The following is a 20,966-nucleotide window of genomic DNA, read 5'->3' on the forward strand; positions in this document are numbered from 1 at the left end:
CTCCAGGTTCCGAGCTGTCAGCACAGAGCCCAGCGTGGGCTCGGGCTCATGGACCACGAGATCATGACCTGAGCCGAAGTTGCAAACTTAACCAACTGAGCCATCCATGAACCCCCCCGAATTTTTTTTTTTTTGAGTTAAGCCCATTCATATTTACTTATTATTGTGCATAATCATTATATGTATTAGGTTTTCTTTGTTTTTCTTAACATGATGTATTTTCTTTGCTATTTTACTAATTGCTCTGGTTAGAAAAAGTTGTTTCATTGGTTATCTTTGTACTTAACAACTTTATTTTTTTTTTCATGTTTTTATTTTTGAGAGAGACAGAGCAAGTATGGGGGTGGGGCGCAGAGAGAGGGGACAGAGGATCTGGAGCAGGCTCTTTGTTGACAGCAGAGAGCCCAATGCGGGGCTTTAAGTCCCGAACCTTGAGATCAGGACCTGAGCCGAAGTTGGGCACTCAACCAACCCGACTGAGCCGCCTGGGTGTCCTTGTATTTACAACTTTAAATAAATAATAGCAAACATTCTTTGAGCTTTTATAATGTATAAAAGGTATTATGCTAAATGCCTTAATTGGATTAAGTAATTCAGCAAGTGGTAAAGCCAGAATTTGATTATAGGGAGCCTGACTCCAGAGCTCATGCTATTTTTTTTTTCAGAACTTTATTGTGGCATAATTGACACATAGTAAACTGCACATTTAAGTGTATAATTTTAAGTGTATAATTTTTCCCACTCCTCCCTACCCCCCTTCTTCCCGTCTCTAACCACCAATCATTGGGTTGGTTTTGTGTATCTTCTTTTAAGATGTTTGTGAGGTTATTTTTTAATCTTTGGTTTTCAGAGATTATGTCTTAACATGATTTTCTTTTAATTTATCCTATTTAGAGTGAATTTCTTGGATTCTGTACATTTATTTTTTTAATTTAACTTTTATTTAGTTAACATACAGTGCAAAAACTTTCAGGAGTAGAATTTAGTGGTTCATCACTTGTATTTAACAACTAGTGCCCTCCTTAATACCCATCCCCCATCTAGCCCATCTCCCACTCACTTCCCTCCAACAACCCTCAGTTTGTTCCCTATCATTAAGAGTCTCTTGTGGTTTGTTCCCCTCTTTTCTTTTATTCTACCCTTCCCGTATGTTCATCTGTTTTGTTTCCACATATGAGTGAAATCATATAGTATTTCTTTCTCTGATTGACTTATTTCACTTAATACTTTCTAGCTCCATCCACATTGTTATAAATGGCAAGATTTTATTCTTTTTGATGGCTGAGTAATATTCCATTGTATATAAATACCACATCTTCTTTATTCATCAGTTGAGGGGCATTTGGACTCCCTCCATAGTTTGGCTATTGTTGATAATGCTGCTGTCAACATTGGGGTGCATGTACCCTTTTGAATCTGTGTTTATGTATCCTTTGGGTAGATACCTAATAGTGCAATTGCTGGATGGTAGGGTAGTTCTATTTTTAGTTTTTTGAGGAACCTCTACATTGTTCTCCAGAGCGATTGCACCAGTTTGCATTCCAACCAACAGTGCAAGAGGGCTCCCCTTTCTCCGTCCACATCCTTGCCAGTACCTGTTGTTTCTTGTGTTGTTAATTTTAGCCATTTGGGCAGTGCTGAGGTAGTGTCTCATTGTGGTTTGGATTCGTATTTCTCTGATGACGAGTGATGTTGAGCATCTTTTCGTATGTCTGTTAGCCATCTGAATGTCTTCTTTGGAAAAGTATCTATTCATGACTTTTGCCCATTTCTTAACTCAGTTGTTTGTTTTTGGGATTTGATAAGTTCTCTATAGATTTTGGATACTAACCATTTATCAGATGTGTTGTTTGTAAATATCTTCTCCCATTCTTTAGGCTGCCTTTTAATTTTGTTGGTTGTTTACTTCACTATGCAGAAGCTTTTGATGAAGTTGTAATAGTTCATGTTTGTTTTTCTTTCCCTTGCCTTTAGGGACATGTCTAGTAAGAAGTTGCCCTGGCTGAGGTCAGAGAGGTTTCTGCCTGTGTTCTCTAAGATTTTGATGGTTTCCTATCTGACATTTCGGTCTTTCATCCATTTTGAATTTATTTTTGGGTATGGTGTAAGAAAGTGGTCCTGTTTCATTTTTCTACATGTCGCTGTCCAGTTTTCTCAACACCATTTGTTGAAGAGACTCTTTTTTTCCTTTGGGTATTCTTTCCTGCTTTGTCAAAGAGTAGTTGGCCATATAGCTGGGTTTTCTGTAAATTTATATCTTCAGATGAATTTTGGAAGTTTTGGCATTTTTCAAATATTTTTTCTGCCCCAATCTTTTTGTCTTCTCCTCCTGTGAGTCCAAGTCCACATACATTAGATCATTTAAAACTGTTTCACAGGTTCCTGAGGTTCTGTTCATTTTTGTTCTTCAGTCTTCTTTCTTTGTGCTCCTTAGATTGGATAATTTCCCGTTGAGCTATTTTTAGGTTTACTGACTCTTTTCTCTGTCATCTCTTTTTTGCCATTGAGCTCATCCAGTGAATTTATTTTAAATATGGTATTTTTGAGTTCTGAAATTTTCATTTAGTTCTTTTTTCTATTTTTATTTCCTATTTTTTCATTCATGTCAAGTGTGTTTTTCTTTTTTCTTTTTTTTTTTTGGAGATAGCAAGTGAGAATGGGGGAGACTGGCAGAGGGGGGAAAGAGAGAATATCTTAAGCAGACTCCACACTCAGCTCAGAGCCCAACTTGGAACTCAGTCTTATGACCCTGGGGATCATGACCTGAGCTGAGATCAAGAGTTGGACGCCCAACCAACAGAGCCACCCAGGTGCCCCTCAAGTGTGCTTTTCTTTCCCTCAAGGAGCATAGTTAGAGTTCCTTTATGGTGTTTTGTCTACTAATTGAAACTTCTGCTTCGTTTTGGAGCTGGTATCTGTCAGTTGTTTTTGTAGGCATTCAACTTTGTTGGTGCAAACTCAAAGTTCCGTCTCTTCTTCCATCAGCTCTGTGTCTCCTTTCATCAGCCCAGCAATCCACTTCTTGGTTCTTTAAGCCTTTGCTGTACTGTTGTAGGGCTGCCTCACATGTGTATAGTTGAGGAGTCAGGCTGAGACTTGTGAGTGTTCATTCTCAGAAATGGGGAGTCACCTTCTCCAGCTCTCTTCCCCTTGGGGTTTCCCCCACCCTCTCCAGTTTCCCTGGCTCCTTGGGCCAGAAAGGGGTTTCCATGGTCTTAGCCACCTGCGTTGCTCCCAAACCGGGGTCCACCTTCAATGCCAAGCCATGAAGGGGAAAATAAAACTGGAAACTCCCCTTAATGGTTTGGTTTTCCAAGTTTTGAAATGCCCCCACCCCCCAACAATCTGCCTGCTTTTGTTTACTTTTTTCTGTCCTCAAGCGGGGATGAGGGTATGTGTACCTGTGTGATGTCTGTGTTTTTGTTGGGATTTAATAGTTGCAAATGGAAGGATGGTCTGTTAGGAAATTACACCTGCCAGTTTGTGTGTGTTTATTTCTTCTTCATGCTGATGTGCATAGGTTTTGAGGAGTGTGTTGGGAGATTGTATTACCTCTGTAGTCAGTGCTGAGTTTTTTCTCTGAATCCAGCTGAACACTTTTTCCTTTTTTTTTTTTTTTTTCTTCTGCTATCTTCAATTAAGGCTTGTTCTAGGAACCACATAATGGGAATTTTAAATAAATCAAAGACCTTAATATTATAGAAACATCTTGCTTATAGTTGTTCTGTTAATTTGTAATGTGGGTAGGCCAGAAAAACCTAAGAGGATAATGTGACAATAAATATTAACAAAAAGCAGTCATAGTCACTATGAATTTCAAAGGGGCTTATAATAGTTGGAGAAAAAATAACAGTATTTCAGTATCTTCATAAGAAATTAATGTGTTTTTTAAAACTTTGTCTAGATAAAAGACACAAAGAGGTGTAATCCTGAAATAGCCATGTGATTTTGATCATACTCATTTTTATGTAGTTATCAAGATTGTCATGATATTTGAGTGTTCATTTTTTTATACGTGTGTTTAAATGCAGTTGAAGAAGACACTTTTAGTTCTGCCTTTTTTTTTTTTTAATCTCTGGACTGTTTATTAATGACCCATAATCTAATGTGCAGATGGTGACTTTCAGAGTTGATTACTTCATAATGTTTAACTTACATTTTTTCCCATTTAGACGGTCTTCTGATTGTTGGTGTTCACTCGGCTAAGTTCCCAAATGAAAAAGTCCTGGATAACATTAAGAGCGCCGTTCTTCGATACAACATCACCCACCCTGTGGTTAATGATGCAGATGCCAGCCTTTGGCAAGAACTAGAAGTCTCCTGCTGGCCAACTTTGGTCATACTTGGACCTCGTGGAAATATGTTATTTTCTTTAACTGGAGAGGGACACAAAGATAAATTATTTTTATATACTTCAATAGCTTTAAAATATTATAAAGACAGGGGACAGATCAGAAATCATAAAATTGAAATAAAACTCTATAAAGATTCTTTGCCACCTTCACCATTGCTGTTTCCTGGCAAAGTAACGGTAGACCATGTTTCTAATAGATTGGTAATAGCAGACACTGGACATCATAGAATTTTGGTCGTCCTGAAGAATGGGCAAATTCAGTACAGCATTGGAGGTAAAGTTTGCTTCTAATTATGATATGTAATATATTTTATAGTAAAAAAAAAAAAAAACAGCTCAAGGAAATGTATTGAAATATATGTCCCTGGTTTTAGATCTAAAATGGGCTCAGTACATCTACATAGTTAATAAAATCTGTTAAGTACATTCTTATTGATCATATTTATCTAGACTAAATTGACATCTAATAATGTAATAGTCAAAGAGAAAAATAATTCATCTTTTTGCAATTCTGCTTTAGTAGCATATACAGCATTAGTCCATAAAGTAGGGGTTCATGCATTCCTAATGCAAATAAACTAGCCTTACTCTAAGCCCTGGTGCTATTCTTAGTATGCTTAGATATTGTTCCCTTAGCTCCTTAAGTTTTCACATTTCTTCTTTTTCATTTTTGCTAGAGTTCTTTATTTTGTGTTTGTTTGGGCAACTTGATGTTTGGGTTTAAGACAGGCACTTATGAGAACTGTTGCTCAAAAATTATTAGTTACAGTAGGTGTAATTTAAATGGTTAAAAGGTTTTTAATTCTATAATAATTTTCAAAATAGTGTAAATGAGTATTCTGCTTTGTTAAACGGAGAAACCAGCAGCAAGCTACCGTTCCCAAACATGTTTTTAGGAATAATGTTATCTTGTGATAAATTAATAATTATTCTACAATACTTCTTCAAAAGAATTCTGTGGCCAGATACACTTAGGAAATACTGGTTAGTTGTGGTTTAACAGATTTTTTTTAACTTTATTTATTTTGACAGAAAAATATTTATTTATTGGGGGGGGGGGGTTGGAGGGGAGAGAGAGAGAAAGAGAGAAAGAGAATAAGAGAATGAGAATTCCAAGCAGACTCTGTGCTGTCAGTGGAGAGCCTGATGCAGGGCTTGAACTCACAAACCACAAGATCATGATCTCAGCCAAAGTCGGAGGCTCAACTGACTGAGCCACCCAGGCACCCCAAACTTCTTATTTTTTTTAAATGTTTATTTTAGAAAGAGGGCATGTGTGAGCAGGTGAGGGTTAGAGAGAGAGGGAGACAGAGGATCCAAAGAGACTCTGAGCTATAAGCTCCAAGCCCTACACGGAGCTCAAACCCACAAACCGTGAGATCATGACCTGGGCCAAAATTGGACACTTAACCAACTGAGCCACTCAGGCGCCTAATAAATAAATAAACTTAAAAAAATAATAAAAAATAGAAATATTCCCTTCTGATATATGCTACTAATGTGCACTAGTGACCATTGTTCAGTAAGCCCTGTCATTAGCAAAACTTACTCCTAAGAAAAATAGATCTTGGGAAACACTAGACTTTAGGTAAAAGTATCGTGCTATTTATATTAAAATCCCAGTTCTAAATACTGTTTTTCTTTCTTCATTGAGGTTTGATTTACATATGTTATGAAAAATGATTACCATGAGGGGCGCCTGGGTGGCTCAGTCGGTAAGCGTCTGACTTCAGCTCGGGTCATGATCTCACGGTTCCTGAGTTCAAGCCCCACATTGGGCTCTATGCTGACAGCTCAGAGCCTGGAGCCTGCTTCAGATTCTGTGTCTTCCTCTCTCTCTGCTCCTCCCCCACTCACACTCTGTCTGTCTCTCAAAAATAAATAAACATAAAAAAAATTTTTTTTAATGATTACCACGATAGGTCTAGTTTATATCCATCTTCCTACTATAGGTGCAAGAAAAAGAAAGGAAACAAAGAAAAACAAATGGGGGTGGGGGGTTAATTTGAGATAACTTTTTAAGAGGAAAAAATTCGTCCTGTGGCTATCTTGTCTTTTAGGACCCAACCCTGGAAGAAAAGATGGAGTATTTTCAGAGTCAACTTTTAATTCACCACAGGGGGTAGCCATAAGGAATAATATCATATATGTGGCAGATACTGAAAACCACCTTATAAGAAAGGTAAGTTTCAATCTTAAATACAGTTTTAATACTTCTAATTAGAAAAACTGGTACTTACTTCCTACATTAAATATTTGAAATGAGAGGATAATGCTTAAACACCTCAAGTCCTCTTTATTCAGCTTTTTTCAGAGGTACTTGCTTTAGTGTTTTTCTTGGGCGTCTTGTTTTTCTGTGTCTTAGCCTGTAGCTGTCACGGATTAACCTGCCAATCGAGTCCTTTTGTTGTTGTTGTTTATCCTTTTGTTTCAAAGTAGCTAATCACCTAAAAGCTCCTCATTTTGAAGTATTTTCCTAACCACTGTTGACAGAGCAGTGCTTTCTCCTTTTTTCAGTTAAATTTTCTCAAACCTAGAAGAAAAATCATACCACTCCCACCTCCCTTCACCTTTTATGCTTTGCCCAGAAATACATGTAAGTCAATCTTAAAATTTGTATTATTTCGTTATAAAAGTTATATATGGTCTTTTAAAAAATGAATACACTTAAAAATGTATTTAAAAAATACATAGAAAGGCTCATACCATCTATCTTAGTTTCCCCATTGTTAAAATTTTTGTCTTTTCAGTGATTTTTTTCTGTCCTATACAAATAAATTTGTATTTAAAAGACTGCCTCTAAGGATGCCTGGGTGGTTCAGTTGCTTGAGTGTCCCAACTCTTGATTTCTGTTCAGGGCATGATCCCAATGTCGTGAGATCGAGCCTCATGTTGGGCTGGCTGAGTGCTGAGCAAGGAGACTGCTTAAGATTCTCCCCCAGCCCGCTCCCCGCCATCTCACTCCCTGCCCCTCCCCCACCATGCTCCTTCTCTAAAATAAAAATTAAGAAAATAAAAATAAATGACTGTCTCTAGAGAATCCTTTTTTAAACAAATGAGGCATATTGTATGTACATAATGTTCTGTGGTTTTTTAAATTACTATTTTAGAGAGCATGAGTCGGGGAGAGGGAGAGAGGCAGGGAGAGAGAGGGAATTTTAAGCAGTCTCCATGCTCAGCATGTAGCCCAACGCAGGGCTCGGTCCCACAACCCTGAGATCATGACCCGAACTGAAATCAAGAGTCTGACACGCAACCGACTGAGCCACCCAGGCGCCCCTCTTCTGCAGTTTCCTTAAATTTGTTTTCCGTATTAGTCATATGAATGATATGACTGCATAGTATCCCATTGTAGAAGTGCCTAGTTATTTTAAACATTTCATATGAGTGAATATTTTGGCTATAATCCATTGGTCTTTAAGTTGCTGTCTATTTAGAAAATAAGTAACTAAGTTCATCTCACCCATCCTGTGTAAACACATTGTTTCAGATACTTCCTTGCTTTTCTCACTTTTTCTCCCTTTTGATATTTGTGTCCATTTGACAATATTATCACTTCATATGATAGGAAAACAACATGGATAGAACCTGTAATACCATTACAAGGTAAATTTCCATGAAAGCATGAAAGTTTTTACTGCTGAAATTTTAAGCACCTAGAACAAGGTCTGGCCCATAGTAGGTGTTCAATAGGTAGTTGTTGAATGCATTTTTGAGCAAATAACGTATTTAATGAAGCATTTTCTAATGTATCTTCCTCTTAATATGAAAACATGTTATATGAGGCAAGGATTTTGTGGATTTGCAAATTAAAGCAGATTTATTCTGTTAAAGTCTTGGAGACTTTGTTCTTAGAGACTTTAATATGTTAATATATTGTGAATACGTTAGTAGGGGGATATCTGTGAATTGGTTCTAAATTTATTTGTCCAAGAAGCCTATTTTAGGCAGACCTTTTCGTAGGATTCATGATTTCATGGTCTGTCATGATTTCCCACCTTAGGAAAAAGTGGTTTTCTGTTGTTACTAAGTCCATAAAGGTCAGTGTTTCTTTATCATTGTCTTTTCAGGGTTGTATGTTTGTATAACTCCGTAGTGTCCCAGATAGCTAACCAAGGTGTTGAAGCAGTAAGATACTTAGCCCACAGCATTCAGGGTGTACTTGTCTTTTTTAAATTCTGTTCTATCTCTTGCCTTAGAACTTAATGAGTTTGGGAGTATTCACTGCATTTCAAATATTTTTTAAGTAGCATAATCACAATAAATTTAGGTTACATAAAGTTATTTGTAAATTATGATTTAGTTTAGTGTCTGCCAAAAAAAATGAGGTGGAATTATTATTTCTTCCTTTATTTTTATAAGTATATAAAAATATTTATTATACTTTTAAGACCTCATTTACAGAGGATTGATCATACATTCATATATCTCAAACATCATTGTTTCATGCAGATCTGACACTTGTTTAGAATAATTCATTTAGTAATTTATAAATTCCTTTTTAGCCCAGTCTCATTGTCCTGTTATTCCCCTATATAAAAACACCTGTAGCCAGACATTCTGGTATGTTCAATTCATACCTTTCTATTTGTGTATGACCTTGTAAAACATGTAATGTTTGTGTGTGTTGTCTAACTGTATTGTGATATATTTTACATAGCACTTATTTCAAGTATATAATTGAAGAACTTTTAGGAGATTTAACAAATTGTACAACCATAACCATAAATTGTTTTTAGAACATTTTCATCCCCCCCCCCCAAGAACCCTCATGCCCAATTACAGTTCATCCCTGTTTTTACGCCCAGCTTAATCTACTTTCTATCTATAAATTTGCCTCTTTCGAACATTTCATAGAAATAGAATCATATAATATATGGTCTCTTGTGCCTGCTTTTTTTTTTTTTTTTTTTTTTTTTTTTTTTTAAAGTATTTTTTTTAATTTTTTTTTTCAACGTTTATTTATTTTTGGGACAGAGAGAGACAGAGCATGAACGGGGGAGGGGCAGAGAGAGAGGGAGACACAGAATCGGAAACAGGCTCCAGGCTCTGAGCCATCAGCCCAGAGCCCGACGCGGGGCTCGAACTCACGGACTGTGAGATCATGACCTGGCCGAAGTCGGACGCTTAACCGACTGCGCCACCCAGGCGCCCCTGTGCCTGCTTTTTAAATTGAGTAGTGTTCTAAATTCATCTCTGGTGCAGCGGGTCATTAGTTTCTTCCTTTGTATTGCTGAATAGCATTCCATTGTATAGCTATGTGCCACATTTTGTCTGTCCAACAGTTTATTGACATTTAGTGTGTTTCCAATATTTGGCTGTTATGAATTTATGTAAAAATTCTGTGTGGACATACATTTTCATTTCTCTTGGGTAGATATCTAAGTAACGGAATTATTGTGTCATATGTTTTATATTTCATGCTTAACTTCTTAAGAAACTGCTACATTTTTCCATAGTTGCAGTACCATTTTACATGTGGGTTCTAATTTTTCCATATCTTCACCATTATTCCACTTTTTAAATTCTAGCCTTCCTACTAGGTGTAATGTGGCCTCTCAAAACCACAACGATAATTATTTCCCTAATGAGTAAAGATGTCAAGCATCTGTTCCCATCTTTATGGACTGGTTTTATATCTTCCTTTGAGAAGTGTCTATTCAGATTCTTTACCAGTTTTTTTAATTGGGTTGTGTTTTTTCTTACTGAGTTGTAAGAGTTCTTTATATATTCTGTTACAGATCCCTTATTGGATATGTGATTTTTCAAATACTTCTCAAATTCTCTGGGTTGTCTTTTCACTTTCTTAATCACATCTTTTGATGTACAGAAGTTTTAAATTTGAGGATTCCCAATTTTTTTAATTGCTTAGGCTTTTGGTGTCATATGTAAGATTACATTTCCAAATCCAAGATCATGAAGATTTACTCCTGTTTTCTTCTGAGAGTTTTATAGTTACAGCTCTTACAGTTCAGTCTTTGCTGCATTTTGAATTTATTTTTTGTATGTGGAGTGAAGTAGAGGTCCAACTTCATTCTTCTGAGTATGAATATCCTGTTATCCCAGAATCATGTATTGAAGAGGCTGTTCTTTCTCCATTGAATAGTTTTGGCAACCTTGTAGAAAATAATTATTCATACATACATGGGTTTATTTCTGAACTTTCAAGTCTGTTCCATTGACCTATATATCATTTCTTGTGCCTATACCACACTGTTTTGATTGCTATAACTTCTAATAAGTTTTGAAATCAGGAAGTAGGACTTCTCCCACTTCCTTCTTTTTTCAACATTGGTGTAGCTGTTCTGAGTCCCTTGCAATTCCGTATGAATTTTAGGATCAGCTCATCCATTTCTGTAAAACCTTATTTGTTTCTCATATAAATGATGATGTTGCCTGCAAAAACAGATGCACTTTTATCTTTTCCCTTCTTGTTTATACATATCTTGTTTTCTTTTATTAAATTGCTGGCAAAGGGTACCTGGGTGCCTCAGCGTCCAACGTCGGCTCAGGTCATGATCTCACAGCTCGTGGGTTCGAGCCCCGCGTCGGGCTCTGGGCCGACAGCTCGGAGCCTGGAGCCTGCTTCGGATTCTGTGTCTCCCTCCCTCTCTGCCCCTACCCCACTCATGCTCTGTCTTTCTCTCTCTCTCCCTCTCAAAAATAAGTAAACATTTAAAAAAAATTTTAATTGCTGGCAAGAACCTCAGTTGCCTTTAAACATTAGCAGTGATAGTGGGTCTCTTGTCATGCTCATACCTTAAAGGGAGGACATTTTCTCCAGAAATTTAATATTTTCAATAACTTTGGGAAATAAAATTGTTAATGAAGTTAAACTTTCTATTCCTAGTTACTAAGAATTATTTTATTATATGATTTTATCGAATGCATTTTCTACATTTATTGAAGTAATTATATAGTTTTTGCCCTTTGTGTCTTGATGTGATGAATTAAGAGATTTTTGACATTTGATCATCTTTTTATTTCTGGAATAAATCTTACCTAATCATGAATTTTTTTTTAAAAAGTCAATTTGGATTTGATTATCCCAAGTTAAATTTTAATATTTTAAAATTCATGTTCATAAATTAAACGGCTCTGTTTTCTTACACTGTTCTCACCTGATTTTAGAACCAGAGTCACACTAACTTCATCAAATGAGCCAATTAGTTTTTACTCTTTTTCTATTTTTTGGAATCATTTGTCTAACATAGGAATTAACAGTTTTTGAATATTCATTAAAACGCCTCTGTAACAAGATTTTTATAAGAGGAATTCTTTGAATATCACGTCAGTTTTTGGTACATTTCTTATATCAAGATGTATTTTCAGGGCCTATCCCTAACTGCCTATTGTATTTTTGCAGATTGGGTTCAGTAAAAATATGGATAAGGTTACAGTGGTGAATATTCCTTACAACTTCAAGAGATTATAGAACAGCCACTAAAAATAATGCGAGAGGCTACCACCTAATTAAATCAGTGTAATTTGCTATTAATAACAGAATAAAAGATATTAACCATACTGTTGTTTTGCTAGGTTAGATGTTAAATGTTTTAATGTTTTTCTATTGCTGATAAAATTGCAATAAACTTGAAATGGAAGTGAATGTCCTTAATATGATCAAGAGCATCTACAAAAAGCTTATAGCTATACTCCATGCAAAATATAGAATGCTTTCCTTCCAAGATTGGGAATGAGGCAAGGATCCCCATTCTCACTACACCTGTTAAAAATTATACTGGAAGTACTAGTCACTGTAATAAAGCAAGAAAGAGAAAAAGCATACTGGCCAAAAAGGAAGAACAACAACTGACTTTATGTGCCAATGACGTGATAGAAAATTTAAGAAATCTCTGAAAATACTACTCGGACAAATAGAAATTAGGAATGCTGTGGAATACAATCTCAGTATAAAAAGATCAATATTTTTGTATTCTAGTAATAGTCAATTGGATTGGAATTTTTTAATTCTATTTATAGTACTAAACAAAAAACAAAATACATAGAATAAATTTAACAAAAACATGAGACCTCGATATTTTAAATTATAACATTGCTGAGAAAAATTAATCCAATATTGGATTAGAAGGCTCAATAGTAAGATGTCCATTCTCTCCAAATTGATCTGTGAGTTCAATGTAATCTCAATCAAAACTCATCAGGTGCTTCTATTTGTTTATTTAAGATATTGACAAGTGGATTCCAATACTTATATGGAGGTGCAAAACAAAGTATTTATTATATCTAAAACAGTCTTGGATAAACAAAGTTAAAAATACACTTCTCTGATTTAAAGACTTACTGTAATGCTACACTAATCAGGACAGTGTGATACTTCTAAAAGGATAGATGTGTAGATCAGTAAAGAAGAATGGAGCTTTTGGAAGCTCATACATACACAGTTATTTGATTTTTCAAAAAGCATCAAAGCAGTCAAGGGAGAAAGGAAAGTCATTTCAGCATATTATACTTGAACAACTAGATACTCATATGGGGGAAAAGAGAAATGTGACCCCTACCTTACACATCATATACAAGCATCAGTTCAGGATGCACCACAGACATAAATGTAAATGGTAAAATTATAAAGCTTTTAGAAGAAAACATGAAAATGTCTTCATGACTTACAGGTAGGCAAAAGTTTCTCAAATACAGGACACAGAAAAAATAAAAAAAAATGATAAATTTAAAACTTCTCATTATAATTTACATTAGAGGAGATAAGAATGGCCACAAACACATAAAGTGATCAACATCATGGGTTAAAAAGGAAATGTAAACTGAAACCACAATGCAATGCTATAATGGCTAAAATTAAAAAAGACAACAGGCAAGGATATGGAGCATTTGGAACTTTCATATGTTGTTGGTGGGAATACAAAGGAATAGACCACTGGAAAAAAAATCCTTCTGGAAGTTTTTTGTTTGTTTTTTATACTTATCCTGTACCTGCCCTATAACAGCAATTTTAGTCCTGTGTATGTACATAAGAGAAGTGAAAACACAAGTTCACCAAAAGGCTCATATGAGAATATTGAGAGCAACTCTATTTGAAGGCCCCAAACTAGAAAAAACCCAGGTGTCCATCAGTAGGAAAATAAATAAATGAACTGTGGTATATTCCTATGATGGAATACTGTTCAACGATAAAAAGCAACAAACTACTTATATATGACTAAATCTCAGAAACCTGTTAAGTGAAAGAAGCCTCACACAATAGAGTCCATATAGTTTGATTCTGTTTAGCTGAGATCTTAGAAGAGATACAACTCATCTATGATGAAAAAACAATACTGTTTGTCTCTGGGGGCAGGATTAACTGGATGGAGGCATAAGGGGACTTATTGGGGTGAAGATAACATTCTGCATCTTTATGTAAATTAAGGTACACAGTTTTATGCATTTATGAGAAGTCATTGAATGATACATTTAAGATCTTTGCATTTCATTGTAAGTTTTGCCTCAAAAAAGAAAAGGGAACTGAAAAAATATGGACCTCTTACCAATGATAAACAAGCCGGGATATTTAGAGCCTGTGTACTGTTGTTTACAGTTTACTTTGAAATGTGTCAAAAAGTATAAATGGGTTGAAGGATTGATAGCTCCATAAACTATGTGATAAAGCAAGTAAGTGACATGTTGATAGTAGGTGGTGGGTGTACAGATGTTTGCAATAAAATTCTTTCAACTTTTATGTTTGTTTGACAATTTTCGTGGTGAGATGTTGGGGGAAGGATCTCAGGAGATGAAACCAAACGGTTTTTGTGGTTTTTTTTTTGTTTTTTTTTTTTTTTTTTTTTTTTCAGAAATCATTAGTTTTTCAGTTTATAAAGTAGAGGCAGTATAGTAGAGCTAGAACTGCCTGGGTTCAAATCCGAGATCCTCGATTTACTAGCTGTGTGATCTTGGGAAACCTGCTTTATGATCTATGCCTCAGTATCCTCAATATTAATCAAAATCACAAATCATAGGATTATTATGAGGATGGACAAATGGATGACTCTTGGACTAGTGCCTGGCACATGTTAAACTCTATTTTTGTCAATTACTAGCCAAGCATAACTGAAATACATATATTTAACTTTAAGAAACATGCATTTTTTAGGGCTCCTGGGTGGCTTAGTCATTTTAGTGTCCAACTCTGATTTTTGGCTCAGGTCATGATCTCATGGTCACAATCATGACCTATCATGGTCACGATCTCTGTACTGGGTGTGGAGCCTACTTGGGATTCATATTCTCTCTCTCTCTCTCTCTCTCTCTCTCTCTCTGTCTCTCTCCCCCCCTCCTGCCCCTCCCCCACTTGCACACACATGTTCTCTTTCAAAAAGAAAAAGAGAGAAACATGTATTTTTCCAGATTTTGCTTTGAAATTTGGAATTACACTTTATTCTAGCATACTTTAGAGTTAAGGTGAGATCAGTAGCAGTTAAGATGAGGTCAATACCAGGAGAGGCTATGATGAGGATGGGGAGGGGAAAGGGGGGTGGGGAATGAAAAGGACAGAGTTTTGTACATTTGAATAACAAGCTCACCCTATACTGTACTTGATTAGCCTTTTTTTTTTTTTTAAAGACTTTGTGTTGCAAAACCTTTCTGTATGTTCTACTGGAAGTCCTCATGTACCAAAAGGAAAACAAAACAAAAGTAACATGCACTGCATAAAACGTGTGTCAATTTCTGTAGATTGACCTAGAAGCTGAGATGGTGAGCACTGTAGCTGGCATTGGGATTCAAGGTACAGACAAAGAAGGTGGAGCTAAAGGAGAAGAACAGCCCATTAGTTCCCCCTGGGATGTGGTTTTTGGGACATCAGGTATGTAAATTTTTAATATTAAATCTAAGTAAACTTTGCTTAATAAATGTAACACTTTTAAGATATTCTGGGGACATTCATTGGGATTAATTCTAATTGCTAGTTATTTTAGACTTTTATTACCTGTGGTGGTGTTTGTTAATTTAAAAATAAGGCCAGCAGTATATATTGTTATATATAACATTACATGCTTACATGTTGTATTTTATACATACGAGAGACGATATATTATTCTAATGTTAAGAAATTTCAGCTTAGCTGCAGTTTCCAGTTAATACAGTTCTGAATATTCTAAAATTTGAAAGATTGTACTTTCAGAACTTCAAATGATTATTCATGAACTATGCTGTTTAACAATGCCCTTTTTATTTACTCTTCATTCGGAAAGAAATCAAGAAGTGAGAGCTGCTTTTTTTAGAGTATTAAAATTTGTATTGAAACGTGATAGCTCCTTTTGGGCGATTAAAACAATTACTGAATTATGTTGGTATTGAATGAATGAGATTTATATTATCTTTCTAATTTTTATTACCTGTATTAATTGGCTAAAAAGTAATCTAGAAGCATTCATACCCTGATTTTTCATTGACCCTCAGTGATACTGAGGTAGTTATCTACACATCTAAAACCAGAGTAATGAATAAAGAAAGTTAGTAGGATCCATTGAAGATGGTATTAGGAACTAAATGGTTTGTATGATCCGAATATATTTATGGAGTGAATAAGCACCAGTTTAGTTTAATGGCTTTACATTTGAGGTAATTTCCTATTATGTTAATTTGTTTATAATTCAAAGACCTTAATTTTTTCCATTGTGATTAACTTTATAAAGCTTTTGCTATTCACAAAATAGTTGAATGAACTGGTACTGCTGCACTTAATAATTACTTAGGTATTTCATGTAAGTTACTTTTGAGAATTTTATTTTTGGAACTCTGTGCCCCAGTAATCATGAGGGTTTTAGAGGCTCAAAGGGAGAAGGAAGGGGTTGGGAAGGGAGAGGGAAGAGTGTGTCCCAGGTGCAATCAATGAGGGGTCATATTATATGCAGAGAATTTTAAAACCGTAGTGAAACCAGCTACAGTCTTCTTTGTGTCACCACACACCCCCAATTCTAAATAATTTCAAGGTTAAAAATATTCATCCCTAACAGGACTTCTCTGTTGCTCCTGCCTCTTTGCCTTGGATACACTACTGAGCTCTTTGAACATAAATCTTAGAGATAGAAAACCGGTCGGGAAACATCTCTCTCAGTAAACTAGTCAAAGTGGGTGAGAATTGCTACTTTGGTGTGCTGTCACCTCCCTCACGGCAAAAAAGGAAATTTTCTCCCCTTAGTGTGTAAGTCCCGAGTGATTTAAAGCTGTAGTCTGTATAGCAGTTCAGTTACTGATGTTGCTATTTTGCAACTTACAACTTGTATTTACTGTGTCTGTTAGTAATTGCCACAGTAACACTTCATAAGAAATCATCCCCAAACTCCTACAAACCTAAATTAAACCTTTATTTCTCACTCACATATAGGTTTGGGGTTCAGCCCATCAAGGCTCAGCCTGGGCTTGGTTCCAGGCTGTTTCTTGGGTATAGATCTGCTCCATTTGTTTCTCGTCCTCCTTGGGCCAGTAGCTGTCTGAGGCATATTCTTTTGGCAAAAGGCAGAAGCACAAGAGTGTAAGCCCAGTACATACATTTTAAGCCCTTGCTCATGTCATATCTGCCTACCTACTGTTATTAAGCAAATCACATAACTGAGCTCAAAGTCATGGGATGGGAATTGCATTTTGCCTACAGCGAGGCCATGGTAAGGGTGTGGATGAACCAAGATGAGTAATTCAGTCTGTCACATAAATTAGAACTTACATTGCTTAAAAACAGGATATACTTTACCAGATACTATATTTAAGTAGCCAAGGAGTACTTAAATCTAGGCTAAAAGTTTTTCACACATTATGGCATGGAATCTCTGGTTGTTTATTTCCTACTGAGAATGCATCCAAACTGCTTTCTAAAGAAAATCTTGGCTGTAGAGACAAGTACCCTCTTGGCTTCCACCTGGACTGATGTGCTGAGATGTATGTCTTTATTAAGCTCAGTTCTCAGTAAAGGAAGTGAGTCCTACCTTAGCTCAACGGATCATTAAGAGCATATGGCTCTGCGTTTCACTTACAGCTTAAAATAGCTTCACTCCAGGTACTTGGCAAGAGGAGTAATCTTAAATGCACTTAAGCTTAACACCCTTCAAAATGCTAAGAGAAAATGGTTTTCAAGCATTATTTGAAGGACCTATAATCACAATGACTACTCTAGTCCAAGAGTTTTTAACCTTGGGTCATATACTCCAGGCATTCCTGGTTAGGCTTTTTGAGGTACTTAAACTTCCCAGAAACTCTATAAAATTTGGAGGAATTGGTCAGAATTTCATCAGAATTTCAAAGTTGTATGTTCCCCAGGAAACATTTTAAGAGCCACTGCTTTAAGTTACTCTAAAATCTAATCTCCTGGATTGATGCATATTGTCAGAGTATGGGGAAATTGGATCATAGGATATTTGTTCTTACAATTGTTTTTACTAAACTGTATTTTGGGATTGTGTCATTCATTAAAAAATATATTGACGCATAAACATGTCACATTCATTTATATCTATATGTGTGCATATGTGTTTCACACTGTGTATTCATCAAAACACGGCCCTATGGGACTTGTACTGTTTTTACTATAGAGATTTGCTGTAATTCAATCATTACCTTATAAATTTCTCTACTAGAGAATTTTTTTCTGATCCCTATATTATTTTTTTCCTAAGTATGAAGTTTAAGCTCCTTGATAATTTGAATATTGTAACTGATTGTATTTGCTTTGTTGTATTGATTACCAGAAAACTTAGAGACAAATTATCGAGCAAAATATAATGGAAACATGACATTCATTTTTCGATATCAGTACAGTTGCATTTTTTTCTACCCTATTTACCTATTGCTTCAATTTCCTTATTTCAAATTTATTTATTAGTGTTTATTTCTTTGTAAGCTACCTGAATCCTTTGTGGAAATAAAAGCAGAAGTAAATGAGTAGAATCCACTACTGAAGTGATTCACTATGATAATTGATCCATATAGGAAAAAATCTTTTTAATTTTTTTTTAAACAGTTATTATTTTTAAAAAAATTTTTTAAATGTTTTTATTTATTTATTTTTTTGAGACAGAGACAGACAGAGCATGGGCAGGGGAGAGGCAGAGAGAGAGAGAGAGGGAGACACAGAATCCAAAGCAGGCTCCAAGTTCTGAGTTGTCGGCACAGAGCCTGACATGGGGCTCAAACCCGCGAACTGTGAGATCATGACCTGAGCTGAAGTCGGACGCCTAACCAACTGAGCCACCCAGGCGCCCTGTACACTTATTTATTTTTGAGAGACAGAGCATGAGCGGGGGAGGGTCAGAGAGAGAGAAGGAGATACAGAATCTAAAGCAGGCTTCAGGCTCTGAGCAAGCTGTGAGCACAGAGCCCAATGCGGGGCTTGAACTCACAAACTATAGATCATGACCTGAGCTGAAGTCAGGTGCTCAACCGACTCAGCCACCCAGGTGCCCCGGAAAAAAAAAAAAAAAAAACCAAAAAACTTCTAAATCTGGGAATCATAAAAGTAAAAATGCTTTCTTTTAAGAACTATAAATGTACATTTTTAGCCAATCTTTTGATGTAGGACTACAGCCTTTTCTTTACGTAGCCCCTGATAGTCTTGAACCACTCTAAATATATTGTTTTGGTTTCTTTAAAGTATGATGAGAATTTTGAAACCCCTGCAAGGAAGTCTGAGGGCTGAAATTTTTTTAACCTATTCTTTTCAGTAGTCTTTCTACACTTAGTTCAACAACAGTTTGGCTTAGCTACTTTCATTAAGTCTTCCCAAAGTATTCAACTTTGCTTTCATAAAAATAACTTTCCATTTGCATTCGTATTTAATTGGATCGTATATAAATTATGTAATTGTACAACTGGTTTAAACAGATGTGTAATTAAATGCAACTTGAAAGGGACTGACTGAGAAAAATTGTTCTTGTAAACACATAAATTTTTTTAATATTTTAAAAGGATATATCTGAAATTCTACCATAGTTAGGAATTTGAAAGAGGATGGAATTATCAGAAGGGAAACATGAAATGTAGATTAGGTGTTGTAATATCTTCATATATCAGGCTGCTCCATAGTGCAAAAATGGACCACAGCACAGCTATGCCTAGCAGCATGGGCAAGTATCTGGCATCTACTGAGTAAAAAAATCAAGTTACAGAAAAGACCCACATTAGATTTCTTTTATAGAAAGTTGAATAGGAAGCAAGACTATACAATTGACCTTTGAACAGTGCAGGGGGTAGGGGCACTGACCCCCTTGCAGTAAAAAAAAATCTGCATGTAACTCTGCCTCCCCAAAACCTTAACTACTAATAGCATACTCTTGATCAGAAGCCTTACCGACAACATAAAGTTGATTAACGTGTATTTTGTATATTATATGTGTAATATACTGTTATTTTTTTTAATGTTTATTTAGTTTTGAGAGAGCATGAGTAGGGGAGGGGCAGAGAGTGAGGAAGACAGAGAATCCAAGCAGGCTCCACAGAACCGGATCTGGGGCTCTAAATGAACCATGAGATAAAGACCTGAGCCAAAATCAAGAGTCAGGCTGAACCACCCAGGAGTCCCCTATATACTGTATTCTTACAATAAAGTAAGCTAGAGAAAAGAAAATGTCAAGAAAATCATAAGAGAAAATACAACTACAGTACTATACTGTACTGATAAAAAAATCTGCGTACAGGTATACTCATGTACTTCAGACCTGTTTTCAAGGGTCATCTGTAAAATCAAGAGATCCATCCAGACATGGAAAAATTAAAAAGTAAAAGAAGAGAATGAAAAACACAAAATTTTAGACTAGTGGTTCTTTGTGGGAGGAGGAGGGGTTATGATTATAGAAGGATGCATGAGGTTTTCAAATAATATTCTTTTTCTTGAACTTGGTGGTGTGCTCATGGATTTTTAGATATTAAACTTTGTATATAACATGTATCCATTTGAATGTATAACCTGTATCCATGTGAATGTATACTTAATTAAAAATTGAACTTAAAAGAAAACAAAATAGATTAGGTTAAGAGAATGTAAAATACTGAGGACAATACACAATTGAATATATGTCTGACCAAGAGACCCAGTTAATAATACTTCAAGAGATTAGGGAGGTACTTGAAATACCTCTGATCGTTTTAAATATACATGTAATGTGTATATGTACGTACATATGTATTTTAAATAGTGACTGAATATTTAGCCTAATCATGCCATTACAGTAATAAAAACATAAAAATAACATAAAATTATTTTTACTAAAGAGATTGTTTCATCTTTGTTCATTTTTTATCACTCTAAATATAGTCAGAGTTTCATAATGCACTAAAAATAATTACAACAAATTCATATTTTTTCAGAATCTGTGCCATGTTTCTAAGAGATTTTTTTTTTTTTTTTATCATAAAGGTCAAAACCCCTGCTGCTCTCTAAGTACTTTGACTTTACCTGATTTAGAATAATTTATGGAAAGGACAGTGTGCCCGAATCCCATTAACCTTCCTTGGCCCTTTAATCAGCATTTTCCTTAGATATAATTTAGCTGTTCTTAATGATTGAAATCCAACTGTTTAGTATGCTAGTCTAAAAATCTACAGTGTTGGTACTTATGTGCGTAGATAATATGCTTCCCTGACTTCCATTAATATGCTATGAAATACC

The 20,966-nt window shown here is 35.6% G+C and overlaps 1 protein-coding gene across 1 annotated transcript in view; it reads left to right on the forward strand.

The window, feature by feature from the left end:
- The window catches only part of NHLRC2 (NHL repeat containing 2), a 60,113-nt gene that overhangs the window by 14,990 nt on the left and 24,157 nt on the right, over positions 1–20,966 (forward strand). The window contains exons 3-5 of the mRNA XM_047824625.1: positions 4,173–4,628; positions 6,415–6,536; positions 15,044–15,173. Of these exons, the coding sequence (XP_047680581.1) occupies positions 4,173–4,628; positions 6,415–6,536; positions 15,044–15,173 (708 nt within the window). The remainder of the gene's footprint in view (positions 1–4,172; positions 4,629–6,414; positions 6,537–15,043; positions 15,174–20,966) is intronic.

This window comes from Prionailurus viverrinus, chromosome D2 (assembly GCF_022837055.1).
Source record: "Prionailurus viverrinus isolate Anna chromosome D2, UM_Priviv_1.0, whole genome shotgun sequence".
NCBI lineage: Eukaryota > Metazoa > Chordata > Mammalia > Carnivora > Felidae > Prionailurus > Prionailurus viverrinus.